Source organism: Dreissena polymorpha, chromosome 11, assembly GCF_020536995.1.
Source record: "Dreissena polymorpha isolate Duluth1 chromosome 11, UMN_Dpol_1.0, whole genome shotgun sequence".
NCBI lineage: Eukaryota > Metazoa > Mollusca > Bivalvia > Myida > Dreissenidae > Dreissena > Dreissena polymorpha.
The window spans coordinates 28757365-28774920 of NC_068365.1; the positions used below are offsets into that span (position 1 = coordinate 28757365).

Here is a 17556-nt window from a genome sequence, read left to right on the forward strand (position 1 = left end):
GGGCCATAACTTAGAGTTAATTGTGAGATTTTAAAATCATTTGGCTGTTTTGTTTACCATCATTGGACGGTGTGTCGCGCAAAAGAGTTATGTCGATATCTCCAAGGTCAAGATCACACTTTTAGTTCAAAGGTCAAAAATGGCAATAAATGATCTTGTTTGGGCCATAACTATGTCATTCATTGTGAGATTTAAATATGACTCTGTACATTAATTTTGTTCACAGTTATTGGACGGCGTGTCATGTGAAAGAATTCAAGAGTTCAAAGGTCAAAATGGCTATAAAATTTTGATAATGGCATAATAATTCTTAAAAATCGCCATAAATTAGATTCTCTTGTTTTGTGAAGACAGCATGAAAAATAGTCCGTGTCAATTCGGCATGTGGGGGTATACATCACGTCTGTGACAAGGCTCTAGTTATTTGTATAACAAAAGATAAATCATAAAGTATATATCAAGTTTAGTTATTGTCTAATGATATTTAGCTCATCTATTTTTTGAAAAAAAATTATGAGCTATTGTCATCACCTAGGCATTGGGGTCCGGTTAAGTTTTATGTTTAGGTCCACTTTTCTCATAAAGTATCAGAGCTATTGCATTCAAACTTGGTACACTTACTTACTATCATGAGGGGACTGGGCAGGCAAAGTTTGATAACTCTGGTGCGCATTTTGACAGAATTATGTGCCCTTTTTATACTTAAAAAATTGAAAATTTGGTTAAGTTTTGTGTTTAGGTCCATTTAATTCCTTAAGTATCAAAGCTATTGCATTCAAACTTGGTACAATTACTTACTATCATGAGGGGACAGGACAGGCAAAGTTAGATAACTCTGGCGTGCATTCTGACAGAATTATGTGCCCTTTTTATACTTAGAAAATTGAAAATTTTGTTAAGTTTTGTGTCTATGTCCACTTTATTCCTACAGTATCAAGCTATTGCTTTTATACTTGCAACACTTACTAACTATCATTTGGGGACTGTGCAGGCAAAGTTATGTAACTCTGACTGGCATTTTGACAGAATTATGGCCCCTTTATACTTAGAAAATTGAAAATTTCGTTAAGTTTAGTGTTTTGGTCCACTTTACTCCTAAAGTATCATAGCTATTGCTTTCAGACTTGGAACACTCGCAAACTATCATAAGGGGACTGACTGTACTGGACAAGTTGCACAACTCTTGTTGTCATTTTGATGAAATGATGGCCCTTTTTTTACTAATAACTTAAAATATATGGTTAAATTTTGTGTTTACATCCACTTTACTTCTAAAGAATCAAGGCTATTGCTTTCAAACTTCAAATACTGTCATACTATCATGAGGGTACTGTACCTGGCAAGTTTAATTTTACCTTGACCTTTGAATGCCCTTGACTCTCATGGTCAAATAACAAAATTTATCTAAAATTGCCATGACTTTATTTATGATCAGATTTGATTGATACTTTGACAAAACAACTCTTACCTGACATGCTACAATAGACTCCACCCAAACCATCCCCCATGCCTGCCCCCCGCCCCCCCCACCCCGGAATCCCTCCCCCCCCCCCCCCCCATTTTTTTTGTTTGTTAAAGATCATCTTATCAATGACCACACCCTCGCTATTTACCCTCTCCCCCCCCCCCTCCCACACATTTTTTTTTATTTTTGAAAGATCATCTAATAAATAACCACCACACCCTCATAATTTTTTTTTGGCATTTTTAGCTCATCTATTTTTTGAAAAAAAATATGAGCTATTGTCATCACCTTGGCGTTGGAGTCGGCGTTGGTTTTGGCAACGGCGTCCGGTTAAGTTTTGCGTTTAGGTGCACTTTTCTCAGAAAGTATCAATGCTATTGCATTCAAACTTGGTACACTTACTTACTATCATGAGGGGACTGGGCAGGCAAAGTTAGATAACTCTGGCGTGCATTTTGACAGAATTATGTGCCCTTTTTATACTTAGAAAATTGAAAATTTTGGTTAAGGTTTGTGTTTAGGTCCATTTTATTCCTTAAGTATCAAAGCTATTGCTTTCATACTTACAACACTTACTAACTATCATAAGGGGACTGTGCAGGCAAAGTAATGTAACTCTGACTGGCATTTTGACAGAATTATGTGCCCTTTTTATACTTAGAAAATTGAAAATTTGGTTAAGTTTTGTGTTTAGGTCCACTTTATTCCTACAGTATCAAAGCTATTGCTTTCATACTTGCAACACTTATTAACTATCATAAGGGGACTGTGCAGGCAAAGTTATGTAACTCTGACTGGCATTTGGACGGAATTATGGGCCCTTTATACTTAGAAAATTGAAAATTTTGTTAAGTTTCGTGTTTCGGTCCACTTTAACCCGAAACTATGATAGATATTGCTTTCATACTTGGAACACTCGCAAACTATCATAAGGGTACAGTAAAAGGACAAGTTGCATAACTCTGGTTGTCATTTTTACGGAATTATGGCCCTTTTTTGACTTAGTAACTTTGAATATACAGGGTTCGACATTAACTTTTTTTACAGCAAGACCGTCAGACCAGCTCCTCTTAAAATGTACTAGCCCGAACCTGATGTCTACTAGACCATAAATGACATAGCAAATGAACACAATTGTGTCATGTAACTGTTTAATCAGGATTTATCAGTAAATAATCAGTGAACACCAGATTTTTTATGCATAGAGTAAAACAATAAAATAACCCTTTTTTTGCTTTTCTTCGTCAAATTCAAGCCATGGGAACTGACTCGATTTTCCATCTAGGATAAAATTGACGTTTTTCGTGTTTCTTCATATTTACGTTTCGTGTCAGTTAAGCGTCGGATTCTTTTTTTTAACTGATTTGTCGGACAAAAATCCGAACTTGAACAAAGCCATTCTTTAAATTACATTATTTTGTCTGCTACGCAAAAATGTTTACATTGACGATACCGATTTTCGATAGAAGTCGTAAAATCATGCTCTACAGTTTTACGACACTGCAGAAAATCATTAATATTCATGACAACTTGACCAATTGAAACAAGCAATTTCTGCAGGAAGCTCTCCTTTGCGTCTAAAAATAGCGATGAATCATGTGAATGCTCCGCGTTTATTTAAATATACTAGTTTTGTTTTAATGTAAATAACGGATACAAGAGTAATTTAACTCATTAAAAGTAAAGGTTTTCACAGCAGTTATTTATAGTTATATGAATCAGTATAGATTTTTTTTAAATTTATGTACGACCAGTCGGACTAGCTTGCCCGCAGTTTTACTAGCCCAACCACCGATCTTACTAGACAATGTCTGTCGGACGTGCCTTAGTGTCGAACCCTGATATATGGTTAAATTTTGTGTTTCGATCCACTTTACTTCTAAAGTATCAAGGCTATTGCTTTCAAACTTCAAATACTTTCATGCTATCATGAGGTTACTGTACCTGGCAAGTTGAATTTTACCTTTACCTTTGAATGACCATGACTCTCAAGGTCAAATTATTAAATTTTGCTAAAATTGCCATAACTTCTTTATTTATGATTAGATTTGATTGAAACTTTGACAAAACTACTCTTACCTGACATACTGACATACCACAATAGACTCCACCCAAACCATCCCCCGTGCCCTCCTCCCCCCTATTTTTTTTTTTTTTTTTTTTTTAAGATCATCTCACAAATGACCACCACATCCTCACACTATACTATACCCCTCCCCCCTGAATCCCCCCCCCCTAATTTTTTTTTTTTTTTTTTTTTAAGATCATCCCACCCCCCCCCCCATTGTTTTTTTGGAAACGGTTAAAAAACACAAATATTTATTTTTATTATTTTATGTTTGAAATACCGTCCAACCATTGCACCCAACCAAGAATACCCCCCCCCCCCCCGAATTCCCCCCCTGCCTCTAATTTTTATTTAATTTTTTTTTTTTAAATCATCTCACAAATGACCACCACACCCTCACACTATACTATACCCCCCCCCCCCCCCCCCTGAATCCCCCCCCTAATTGTTTTTTTTTTGTTTTTTTAAGATCATCTCACAAATGACCACCACACCCTCACACTATACTACACCCCCCCCCATTTTTTTTTTAAACGGTTAAAAAACAAATATTTATTTTTATTATTTTATGTTTTAAATACCGTCCAACCATCGCACCCAAGAATCCACCCCTCTTCACTCCACCCCTCCTTCCTTTGTGATTGAAAATGAGAGTCCCTTCACCTTTAAAAAGAAAATAGATGAGCGGTCTGCACCCGCAAGGCGGTGCTCTTGTTATTTCATATTTTTGGAAGATAATGTAATAAATGACCATACCCTTGCACTATACACCTCTCTCCATCCCACCCCTACATCTCATTTGATTGAAGTATTGAGATAGGTCCCTTCACCTTTAAAAAGTAAAATAGATGAGCGGTCTGCACACGCAAGGCGGTGCTCTTGTTAATGAAAGTTATGCCTTTGAAGTTTAAGGTGCACGAACTTATAGGTTTAGAGGCTAATGAAACCTACAAGTTGAAAGTTAAGCAACTTAAGGGAAGTGGACATGAGTATGTGGACCACAAAGCTGTAATATCCGACAGCGATCTGGAAAAATTAAGTGGCAACAGTGTACCGTTTAATATTAACACTCCGTGTGGTCTCCAAAACAAAGTGTGGTTTAACTTAATGTACTACCTTCTGAGGAGAGGTCACAGTCAAGAGAATTTACGGTCCATGACAAAGTCAACATTTGCTATAGCAACTGATTCAACTGGGAGAAAGTTTATACATCAGGTCATCGGAGAATCAACAAAAAATCACAGGTATGTACAATTAAAAAATATATATATAATGTCAACCTTTCAAATTGTAGTACCTTTACTAAAAGCTGGCAGTTGCTGCAAAGAATTTGACTATAAAACGTGGCTTTTAATTTGTTTGACAGAAGAAAAAAACATAAATTACATGGAATTTTAGTGGTGAAACCGCATAATCTATAAGCAAAAATATCTATTCTCAGTTTTGGGCAATTGAAAATGTCAGACCAGATTTCTGTGTCTAATTAAATGAATTCATCTCTTTAAGAAGTGACGATACGCCTGAGGATACCACAGGAGAAGGGAAGCTCTACGAGCAGCCTGGCAGTACGTTTTGTCCAGTCTGGTGCTTTGAGAAGTACCTATCTAAACTGAACCCTAAACTCGAAGCATTATGGCAAAGACCGTTAGAATTATTTGAAGAGACCAGTGACATTTGGTACTGTGCTGCACCATTAGGCAAGCATACTTTATCTGGAATGATGCCTAGCATTTCCAGACAGGCTGGACTTTCAAAAGTGTACACTAACTATTGCTTGAGGGCTACATTTATTACAAAACTTGATAGACATGGTTTCATGGACATGGACTTGATAGACATGGACACGTGCGGAACGGTAAAAAATTATACTGTTACATTCGCGCATGCGCAGTACGCAGTTATGCATTTCCGTTGTACATTGTTTGAATAGTTGTTTCGGTATAATAAAAAAATATTAAATGTCTGACAAGATGACAGTAAATTTGTCAACCTTCGGAAAATGACTGTCAACCGGCCCAGGCGAAGCAGTGTTTCCTCAAGTTCACAAATTTACTGTCACCCTATCAGACATGTAATATTTATATAATTTATATTTGATGGTGATTTTTTTTTCCAGAAAAGTTGATTTTTCGTTATAATTTTATTAATTATCATTCAAAATGATGTTTTCACTAATTAATATCATAGCCACACGGTTACCTCCTGTGGATTATATAAGATAAGATTAATTTTGAGTAGGCAAGACATATACAGACAACATAAGCCATTAAGGTTTTAGAACTGATTATATAAACATGTGCATAAATGTAACAAATATAAAACAGCTCAATATGGAATAAAATATAGCAATATTAATTGAAGTTAATTGATATAATTAGCATGCTGAAAATTAAAAAGAAATCATATCATTACATTCTACTGGTCTTTATATTATTTAAAAATGTTATGCAGGAAGCCCCTGATCTGGATCTACACTACGCGACCCGTGATTTTTGCCGCGATTCTCGCATCACCGCAATCGATGCAACGTGACAAATTGCGGTGATTCCGAGCGACAAGAAAATTTGGGTGATGTCTCGGTGACCGTCGCGCGATGTATCTCGCTGTTACGCAATCAGCGCGAATCACCGCAAATCACCGCGAACCGCCGTGGTTCACCTTTTTAAGAGATTTACCTTCAAGGGTTACACTACATTACATGTACATGTAACATGTATGTATAAACTTACATTAAACATTGCAATAATAAAGCTTTTGTTGTTGTTGTATGTTATGGGCGTATTAGCTAAAATACTCCCGTTCCGACATGAACGTGATGAAGTTATGTCGGAAGCTTTAACGGCTCCAAATTAATATAACAGCGCAGAAGAATGATCATGCAATAATTATTTAACATAACATGTAAACATTATTAAACTAATTGCATTAGCAGAATGTTTATTAAAACTTACAATCAATTATATTCCAGGCCCGAATACACTACCACTGTTCAAATTCCATATTGTTCCAATATACATGTAGCGTAGCACTGTGTAAATTGAAAGTTGCATAGTGTTTCGTCATTGGTCGGTTATAAATACATTGTTCCTCTACATGGCATTTGATTTCGACGAAACTAATAATTTGGTAATTTACGAGAAATATGATATAAGTTTTCCATTTAAACTTTGATCTTACCGTGTGTGTTAATTGACGTTATTAATTATGTTAATACTTATTTTTGCATTTCATTAAGAATTAAAACGTGTAGATCTAGCCCTTTTGTTAACAGTGTTTAGCAAAATATTCGCGCCTTAAGACACGGGAAATTGTTTAAGTAACACTTTCATTTAAAGGTTAAATGTAATCGGTAGATTACATCTAATTATTTGGACTAAAATATGCTATACTTATTTATTTTCTGTTTCAGGCTCCAATGCGGATAACTCGTGTTACTCGCGTTACTTTCCGAGCGTTGCACATACATTCACAATGCTTGATAAGCCGAAAATCGGAAATACATTACTGTTCTATTTTTAAGTACATGTTATTATGACATCGTGGTAAATAATTTGTTGTTATAACATCATTGCCTATATATTAAAGCCGTTAAACATTGTGTTTGTTTTGCTGAAAAAAAAACACGAGTATATCAACGTAGCACTTAGCGTTCGCAGAGTTCAATAAATTTATGATGATGTATAATGTACATGCATTTCTCTGGGTTTTCACGCCAAAAACAAAAAACCCTCAACATTTGATTATTTAGTGTGTACTTTCCAGCGGGTGATAGTGTTTGTTCAAGTGTCTAATTGGCACTCTTTGTACGTGTTCAAACTGTGAAAAGATGTGACAATCACAGAAACAACAGGATGGCGCTGTCAATTAAGTGCGATAATGGATCAAAGGCATTGACAAAAAATAACAGTTTGGATATATTTTTTGGCGTTTACTCAGATGGTCTCTCACAACAAAAAAACTATACAAGTTTTAAAAATACCAAAGAAACATTTAACCGAAATCAACAGAATTCAATGTTCTCTGCGCTACGCAGTTTGTATAAAAAATCAATACTTGCACACTCGTATACCTTGACCTTGCCGCATAATTTTCGCGCTCTTTTGTCGGGAAATATACATGATGACTATATTGAAAGCATTTGTAAATGTCGTGTTAACATTAAAACATCGGAAGTGTGTTTCGGATTATAAAATTTTATTCTCATTTGGGAATTTAACGGAACATTTATACTTATGGTATATTTGTTTTGAATTGTATATTAATTTGTTACAACGCTTTACGTGTGAAAAAATGTTTTGATAATATTATGCATTAATAGCACAATTTCCAGAAGGAAAACGTTTTTTACATGAAGGCGTATGACGCAATAAAACGTTTTTTTGTAAGATCGTATTGTATCAATCTAAATTTAATTCTAACACGGCACTTGACTTGTTTTCTATAGACAAAGAAGGAAATCAAGCGTGGGTTATTCTGCAATAACTTATGGGCGGAGCTTATACACTGAAAGCATGCGCTGAGCTAAACAAAACATGCCGATACATTTTCCACCAGCGTAATAATCCGGTATTTTATGAATGAAAGTCACGTGACAAACTACTACGCTATGAACAGAATGCGTAAAATTGACCCAATTTCCCACGGTGTTAGTCTGCTGCTTCGATACTAAAATGGCTGAAGTTCGAATCGGAGTTGTTTTCTTGTAGATTTAACACTCTTGCGTTAGTGAAAACATGTTAGTTTACGCAAGTTGCTGTTGTTCTTAGTTAACCAAACGTGAGAAATGAAATGGTTTTTTTCCATCCAGTTTGGCTGTTATTGAGGGCGGAGATCTGATCGACAGAACAGCCGAAAGCTATTTTTATGGGCGGAGCTTCACATAAAATAGTATGCAAGAAAAATAAGATACATTCTATAAATCTTTAGTAAAAATCGTGTTAGAATCGAAATAATTCGTGTACGTTATAGTTTGTTGTCGAATAACCCACGGCTGGAAGTTTAGATGCGTGGTTTCAAATCACTCGTGCTTCGCACTCGTGATTTAATCCCTACGCATCTAAACTTCCGGCCGTGGGTTATTCGACAACAAACTATAACGTACACGAATTATTTCTTAAATACGCTCGTCCAATGAAAGCTGTGTCCCACATTATGCGCTGTACTCTTTACACTTCTGAAAAATGGCGTAGTCATATGGTTGTTTTAATGAAATTCTCAAACATATTTACCGACATAAATGTTCAAAATTATTTTTTTGATATTGGATATTCGGATAATTGTGAACATTAGAAGCGTTATGTACATGTATAAAGTTAACGATACGATTCGGTTTCTATTAGCGGGATCATATGGTGCTTGTATTCAGTGAAATTGTTCACTTTTTGATAAAAGCAACAAACTTGGCTCATTTGTAGATTTAAGTATTTTATTCAATTTTAGCTATGGACCCATCTCCAATTTTCAAGATGGCCACCAAGATGGCCGCCAAAATTTAGGAAATTACATGTTACTGCCATATTTTATTAAAATATTCTGTTTTTGGCATTACAATTAGCTGTTTTATGTTATAAATTAATTAAAATATGTTTCTACATGAAAAAAAATGAATTAAATATAGCATATAAGTCAAAATTGCTTCCAAAATGGCCGCCTAAAGTACCAAAAATAGGATTTTCCTACTCCAATCTATAATTTCAATATTCATTGAACGTATGTTATATAAGCAAGTGTTGTTCTTTTTTGTATTTACAGATACCTTAATTTGTATAATATTCTCAACATATTGTGTCCTTAAATAAAGAAATAACTGCATTCAACGAGTTCACACTTCCAGACCTTAAAGCTGCCTTAAAATCTAACCGCGGTCACATCCTCCACCACATATGGTGCTTGTATTCAGTTTAACTGTTCACTTTTTGATAAAAGCAACACACTTTGCTCATTGGTGGTTTAATGTATTTACGACAAAATAGGCTATGGACCCAATTCATATTTTTCAAAAATGGCCGCAATTTTTAAAATGGCCGCCAACTTATCAAAATAAGGAGAAAATATTGAGGTGCTGATTTTTTTGTTGCGATATTTTACAAATCAAATTAAATATTGCAATACTGTATTACTAATTATGCTGATATCAAAAATCTTTGCAAGAAAAAATTTTATTATAAGTATTTTGTTAATTTTGTAATTTTTGTAAGGTAAAAATATTAATTTACTTTAATAATAAATAAATCCATAAAGCAGATTATCATGGTCCGAGAGCCCACTGGTGTTTATTGCAAGTTTTGAGGCCAAGAATTTGTGTGTATATTTGAAAAGAGAATTGTATATCCTTCCAGAAAACCCATTTCATAAGTGTCACAGCCTTGCATATCTATGTTTTTTGAGTAAAATCACTCAAAATCGAAAGTTTTCCCTCTGATTTCTGTAATAATTGAATAAAAAGACATTTTCGGTCAAGGGGTTTTACCCAGGGTTTCAGTTTTGGGGTATTAAATAGGTATCAGAAACCTTTCTAATATCATTCATTCATTCAATCCTCTCTGCGCTGTCTGGTGCTTGAGGCGACGGCAAGGGAGCGCCACTTTGGTCGGTCAGCTGCTGTTGCGGGTGCTGTCTGCAGAGTGACGCCTCTGTTCTTGAGCTCTCGCGCAACGGTTCGGCGCCACGTCTCTTTAGGTCGTCCACGGTTTCTTTTCCCCTGTGGCGTCCATCTCAGTGCCACCCTGGGTAGCGAGTCGGGTGGCATTCTGCAGACGTGGCCTAGCCATCTCCATCTCCTCAAAGCGATGGTCTCAGCGATGCTGTTTGCGCCAGCTCTTCTACGCAGTTCCATGTTCGTGATCATGTTTGGCCAGAAGACTGTCATGATCCGTCGTAGGAACTTGTTCTTGAAGACTTCCAGTTTGCGCTTGATGGTAGCAAGGGTCTTCCAGCACACTCAGACCCATATAGAAGGACGCTCAGCACGTTGCTCTTGAAGATGCGGAGCTTGGTGTGCATGCTAAGACTTGTGGTCCTCCAGATGGGCTTCAGCATTGCGAAGGCTTGGTTTGCTTTGCTGATTCTCGTGTTGATCTCCCTTGCACAGTCTCCATCTGTGGTGACCTTGCTGCCCAGGTAAATGAACTCGTCCACATCTTGCAGAGGCTGGCCATTGATGGTAATTGGGTCGCCCACTCTGGTGTTCTTCCTCATGACCTGAGTCTTTCCAATGTTGACACTGAGACCTATGGTGCTTGCTGACAGTGCCAACTGTTGTGTCTAATGCTGGATGTCCTGGTTCCTGCTAGCACGTAGACCGATATCGTCGGCATAGTCCAGGTCATCTAGCAGCGATGTCAGCGTCCACTGTATTCCTTGCCTCCTTCACACTGTGGTGCGGCGCATGATCCAGTCAATTGCCATTGAAAAGAGGAGAGGCGAAAGGATACATCCTTGCTTCACTCCAGTTTCCACCTTGAATGGTTCAGTGAGCTGGTTGTTGTGGACGACTCTGCACTCAACGTTTTCGTACCTGATGATGTTGACAAGTTTCTGAGGGATGCCATAATGTCGCAGAATCTTCCAGAGGGAGTCTCGGTGTAGGCTGTCGAAGGCCTTCTCAAAGTCCACAAAAACCACATAGAGGGATCCATTTCATTCATGGGACTGTTCAAGGATCTGCCTCAGCATAAAGATGTGGTCGATGCAGGACTTGCCTTTCCTGAAGCCTGCCTGTTCCTGGCGAAGGATACCGTCCACTGCTGTTGAGATGCGTTGGAGGATGATGCAGCTGAAGATCTTACTGGTGAGAGATTGTAAAGTGATGCCTCGCCAGTTGTTACAGTTTCCCAGGTCTCCTTTCTTGGGCAGTTTGACGATGGTGCCGGTCTTCCATTCGCTTGGCGCTTCTTCACTGTCCCAAATCTTTTGAAGAATCTGGCAAAGAAGCTGCGGTGTCACTGTGTCTTCTGCTTTCAGCATCTCAGGGCACACTCCATCGTCGCCGGGCGCCTTCCCATTCTTTAGCTTATGGATGTGGCCCTTTTTAATGATGGATAATTTTAAATGTTAGCAGATAGATATCGACATTTGCAATTGTTGTATTAAAACCGCACAAATAAATCAGGTGAAATGACTCAAAAAGCAAGAAAATGTAAAAACAAGTTAGTGGATTAAAACCTACATGTACACTGTACTTATTGGAATGTTTTATTTTGAGCTTTGTTATATGCATATGTACAAAGACGAACAGTTTTTATTATTATCGTAATCACATGTGTTATAAATCTAACTATATCAAATTATTCCAGAAATCAGCAGTTTTGTGTTTGATTTCGTATATAGTTCCTGAAATCTCACTAAAAGTCGTCGTTCAAAAATGTTCATGTTTCAATTAAGGTAGTGCACCTCTAATGATTTCCCGCGATTTCTTCGAAGGTTGAAGAGCCTACTATTAGGTGCCGTAGCCTAGTGGTTAAGGCGATAGACTAGAAATCTTTTGGGATATTCCCGCGCAGGTTCGAATCCTGCCGACGACGTATACTTTTTTGCGACGGGTTTTATTTATTTTCTAACGTAATTTGATTTAATATGGCATATAAGCTATATTTATTGTTAAATATGTTGCAATTTTTATGCACATTCTTCAATTATTAAAATTAAAACAACGTTATGGCGAAATTGGGTGATTTACTGTTGAAAATACGAACCATGCATATTGCATTTTTAACCAGGTTTTCCGAAGGAAAAAACTGGTTATTAGATTGGCGAATGCGGGCGGGCTGGCTGGCTGGCGGGCTGGCTGGCGGGCTGGCGGAATAAGCTTGTCCAGGCCATAACTATGTCGTTCATTGTCAGATTTTAAAATCATTTGGCACATTTGTTCACCATCATTGGACGGTGTGTCGCGCGAAATAATTACGTCGATATCTCCAAGGTCAAGGTCACACTTTGAGTTCAAAGGTCAAAAATGGCCATAAATGAGCTTGTCCGAGCCATAACTATGTCGTTCATCGTCAGATTTTAAAATCATTTGGCACATTTGTTCACCATCATTGGACGGTGTGTCGCGCGAAATAATTACGTCGATATCTCCAAGGTCAAGGTCACACTTTGAGTTCAAAGGTCAAAAATGGCCATAAATGAGCTTGTCCTGGCCATAACTATGTCATTCATTGTGAGATTTTAAAATCATTTGGCACATTTGTTCACCATCATGGGACGGTGTGTCCCACGAAAGAATCACGTCAATATCTCCAATGTCAAGGTCGCCACGACTAAAAATAGATTTAAAAAAAAAAAAAAAAACTTACAAAGGGGGTTAATTTTTTTTGGTCATTTCAAAAGTTCAGTTTGAGTTTTCTCCCTTTATCAGATTTTTTTTTCACAATGAAAACCTGGTTTTGTGACAATTTTGTCCCTTGTTATTTTTATTTCAAAAACTAAATGGTAAATCTGTCTATTTCTTGGTATTTTTGCTGTATATAGTGTTTCTATAAAAACTAAGTTTAAAGTATGACTTAAATGATACTATTTTGAATTTTATGACACTTTGTTTTTAACCGACCCAATTTTTACTTGGCTGAAATCATTTACATTTCATGGCGCTCTTCCATAGATAAAAATTTGTAAAAAATAAATGCCTGTAAAAGAATACTTATTTCATCTTGTTTAAACTTTAAACACCTTTACAGCATCTGTACACACCAACTGCATGCCCATATTTGGAAATTTGAATGAATTATGGAACTTTTATATACCCCAGGGGTAAAAATAAACTGGACAAAAGCCGAGCGTGGGGGTGGTTTTGAAAAGATCGGTATATTTTTTTTAAAAGCATGGAAAGCCTACCTACAAATTTGCATGTAGTTCAGTGAAATGATGCTGATTAAGAAAATAATTAATTAGATTATATTTGGATATGTGCCCATTAGAGGTGCGCTACCTTAAATCAGGAGACCCTTTTGTGTGTTTTTAATACAATAGTTAGACTACTATTTTAAAAATTATTTCAGTTGAGTAAAAATTCGAGGAACGAAATTCTGAAAAATGGACGACTAAAACAGCTAAAATAGTTAATATTTAGTGGTTTTTAACCTACATTAACTGTAACAAATAGTGGTTTTGACCTATAATAACACTGCGGTCATTTCATTGTTGTTAAGAGTGATCTTATTTGCATTGTTTTTTAAGAGTGATCTTATATGCAATTGTATATATGCGAACAATATTTGATTATTATAATGATCACATGTCTTATAAATCTAATTAAATCAAATTATTCCAGAAATCAGCAGTTTTGTGTGTGATTCATATCCACCCAAAATAACTAATAGATGTTGATAAAAAAAGTCGTTGTTGAAATGAAACAAGGAGGCTATATGTGTGTTTTTAAAAAAAACTGATTAGACAAATATGTTGGAAATTGTTAACTTGGTGAAAATTTGAAAAATGGGCAAATTTACAAAAATAAAATGCGAAATTTGGTGGTTTTTAACATAAAAAAATACATTTTTTTTTTTTAACTAAATCATCAGAAAGGTTTCTGATACCTATTGAATACCCCAAAACTGAAACACTGGGCAAATTCCCATGACTGAAAATGTCTATTTATTTAATTATTCCAGAAATCAGAAGGAAAACTTTCGGTTTTGAGTGATTTTACCCAAGCAAATCATAGATATGCACGGACTTCAGAAATGGGTTTTCTGGAAGGATATAAAATTCTCTTTTCAAATATACACACAAATTCTTGACCTCAAAACTTGCATTAAACACCAGTGGGCTCTCGGACCATGAGAATCTGCTTTATGGATTTATTTATTAATAAATTAAATGCATATTTGCCAAAAAAGCATAATTTCCCCCCCAAAAAATGACATTTTGACCATACAAAAATTACAAAATTAACAAAATACTTATAAAAAATGTTTTTCTTGCAAAGATTTTTGATTATCAGCATAATTAGTAATAAAGTATTTTAATATTAAATTTGATTTGTAAAAGATCGCAACAAAAAATCAGCAAATCAATATTTTCTCCTTGTTTTGATAGGTTGGCGGCCATTTTGAAAATGGCGGCCATTTTGAAAAATATGAATTGGGTCCATAGCCTAGTTTGTCGTAAATACTTTAAACTACCAATTAGCAAAGTGTGTTGCTTTTATCAAAAAGTGAACAATTCCACTGAATACAAGAACCATATGTGGTGGAGGATGTGACCGCGGTTAGATTTTAAGGCAGCTTTAAGGTCTTAAAGTGTGAACTCCTTGAATACTAGTGCTGCAACAATATACCGGTATATCGGTATATATCGCAATACGCAATCCGCATATTGTATTGCGATATGATTTTCGTCATACCGGTACGAACATTTTACAAACATGCATGTACATTTCGTTCAGAAAAGCCATCCAAAATAATGATATCAAGGTAAACAAAACAAAGCGGTATTTTGTAAAAATAAATTGTTACGTACAAATGGCATTCTAAAAAGTCTATTATACAGAGTAGCGTTGTTACATGGGAGCATTCATTCTATGCTTTTAAACGAATTATCGTTGAATTAATTACGCACAACTAAATGTTTCGTTCGATTCTGAAATGAGCATTATTAAATTTGTAATCCGAATTTCGGAAACATGCTTCCGAAATGTAATGCTAACGCGACAATAAAAAAAGTGCTTTATTCTTTTTCTCAATAAAAAGCGAAAGCGCGTAAAAATTATACAGACATGTAGAACGTCGCGTGCAAAGTGTGGGTGTATTTGTGTTGTATAAAACGGGAACATCACGTCAGGCGATTTACGTGTGTTCAGTGGAAAAAAAAAACGCCCGATTGGAAGTTATTTCATCACATCTTTAAATAGTAACAAATGCCAAAATGTATTTGATATTTAAGAAAATTGGTGAATGTTTGTGTTTTGTGTTATTCTTGATCATTTTTATAGTAAACATTTACCAGAATTTGCTTTAAAACTGGAATATACGGGATTATCGGGTAATTGGCGAGTTATAATTTTGGTACAAGTAAGCAATATATTGCGATATATTGCAATACGGGTTTTTGAGCTGACAATATATCGCAATACACTTTTTGGCGTATTGTTGCAGCACTATTGAATACAGTTATTTCTTTATTTAAGGACACAATATGTTGAGAATATTATACAAATGAAGGTATCTGTAAATACAAAAAAGGAAAACACTTGCTTACATAACATACGTTCAGTGAGTATTGAAATTATAGATTTGAGTAGGAAAATCCTAATTTTGGTACTTTAGGCGGCCATTTTGAAAGCCATTTTGACTTGTATGCAATATTTACCGTATTTTACCATGCATAGCGCGCAGTTTTTTACCTTCAAATTTCAAAATAAAAATTCAGTGCGCGTAATACATTGACACAACGCTTTCCTGGTTGCTAAATTGCTAAAAATCCATTTCGTAATCGTAAATCTTCACAATTGCCGCCATTTTTGTTATTGCAAAGAAACTACACCCTATAATGTTATAGACTGAAGGGGCCGTTGTCGAAACAACAAATAGCGGGAAAGGTTAGGAATGACCGGGGTAGTAACAGTTTTGACAAAAATTAAAAGATGAAAAAAATGTCTTTGTTGGTGTTTTCACACTTCTTCATTGATTGTTCGAGGTATATCGATCCCCGTGCGCCGCGGTATTGTTTGTTAAAGTTTTTGTTGTCATGAAAACTCGTTGATTTACAACGCAAAACGTCTTATTTGAACTGAGGCTAATCATTTCAATAATATTTCTCAACTTCGCTTTTGCTTTATTTTGATAATTTAATCCAAAGTTTAATGTTAGCAATTCCGAAAATGTGCACTCTGTGAATTGACAGTTTGACGTCATCAAAGGAAAGCCGCTTCCTGTCTGAAGCAATAAAGCGACAAGTTTCTCGCCGACAAAATTGGCTTCCTTTGTCTAGCAATCAACATGCCCAACCAATTGTGTGTTTGTTCCTCAATGGCAATCGTCCAATTAAATAATAGCACATGCAAAGCTCCGCCTTCGAACCTTTTGCAGAGAACGGAGGTGGAGTTCAACGGTTAATTGAGCAAGTGTTTTACGTAAGTTGAGTTCCGATTTGCCGAAATTACTAGGCCCTAAGCATTGAAACGACGAATACATTTATCAATGATTTTCCGATCTCTGCATAAATATGCTACTGTGCGAGTATACTACGTAGGTTACAAACCAACAATAGAGATATAGACTCGTTTTATTTTCTTTCAATAGAGACAAACAAATGAAATTTGTCAAATGGCTTTACGCCGATAACGCCAACTGTATGGAATTGAGCGTTCGGGTGTATTCTTTGTCTTACTATAAATACTTATCAACTAGACACAGTGCAGGCGCGAAATACCGGGTCAAACTGGATTTATTGGGGAGCATCTCTTAAAGGGAAATATTTAAGTCGATGAAAAATAAAATGGGATCCACGGACGATTTGTGTAAAATTGGACATTGAGATGTTGCGGGTCTGCAGAAGATGTCATACGATGTTGTGAGCGGCAGGTAATGAAAATGTTACACTGTTCAAATGTGAGGAATAGGTAATAGTGGTTCGAATTTAACGCGCAGGGGTCTTGAAAAAACATGCGCAGTGCGCGGCATTAAGGACATAACGGTGTTCTTGAGAGAATAATCTTAAAAATTGTCAAAAATATAGTGCTATGCAACCCATGCTCTTGATCGTATAAATGCTCCCTACTTTTAAACAAAAAATTAAGCGCCCGAAAAACTCAGATTAAATGATTGCGCAATATAAGAATGGCGGCCATTTTCGGCCAAATTTTCAGGTTTTTGGTCTTGAATTCTTTTTTTTCTCCATTTTGGCTTAAAAAAATCGCATGCGCGTTATACATGGTAGGGCGCTATACATGGTAAAATACGGTAATTCATTGTTTGCATGTAGAAACATATTTTAATTAATTAATAACATAAAACAGCTATCTTCAATGCCAAAAACAGAATATTTTAATCAAATATCGCAGTAACATGTAATTTCCTAAATT

At 36.0% G+C, this 17556-nt stretch overlaps 1 protein-coding gene and 1 long non-coding RNA gene across 3 annotated transcripts in view; both read left to right on the top strand.

Moving 5' to 3' along the window:
- Positions 1-17556, top strand: part of LOC127850816 (uncharacterized) — a 70399-nt gene that overhangs the window by 16365 nt on the left and 36478 nt on the right. Inside the window, exons 2-3 of one of the 2 annotated variants that reach the window (XM_052384152.1) lie at positions 4440-4777; positions 5040-5388. The exons of the other annotated variant lie outside the window; for it this stretch is intronic. Coding sequence (XP_052240112.1) covers positions 4440-4777; positions 5040-5388 — 687 coding nt within the window. The remainder of the gene's footprint in view (positions 1-4439; positions 4778-5039; positions 5389-17556) is intronic. 2 annotated transcript variants of the gene reach the window in all.
- LOC127850849 (uncharacterized) lies at positions 12234-12862 on the top strand. Its single transcript, XR_008035480.1, has 2 exons — positions 12234-12453; positions 12616-12862. It is a non-coding gene; the product is annotated as an uncharacterized LOC127850849 (long non-coding RNA).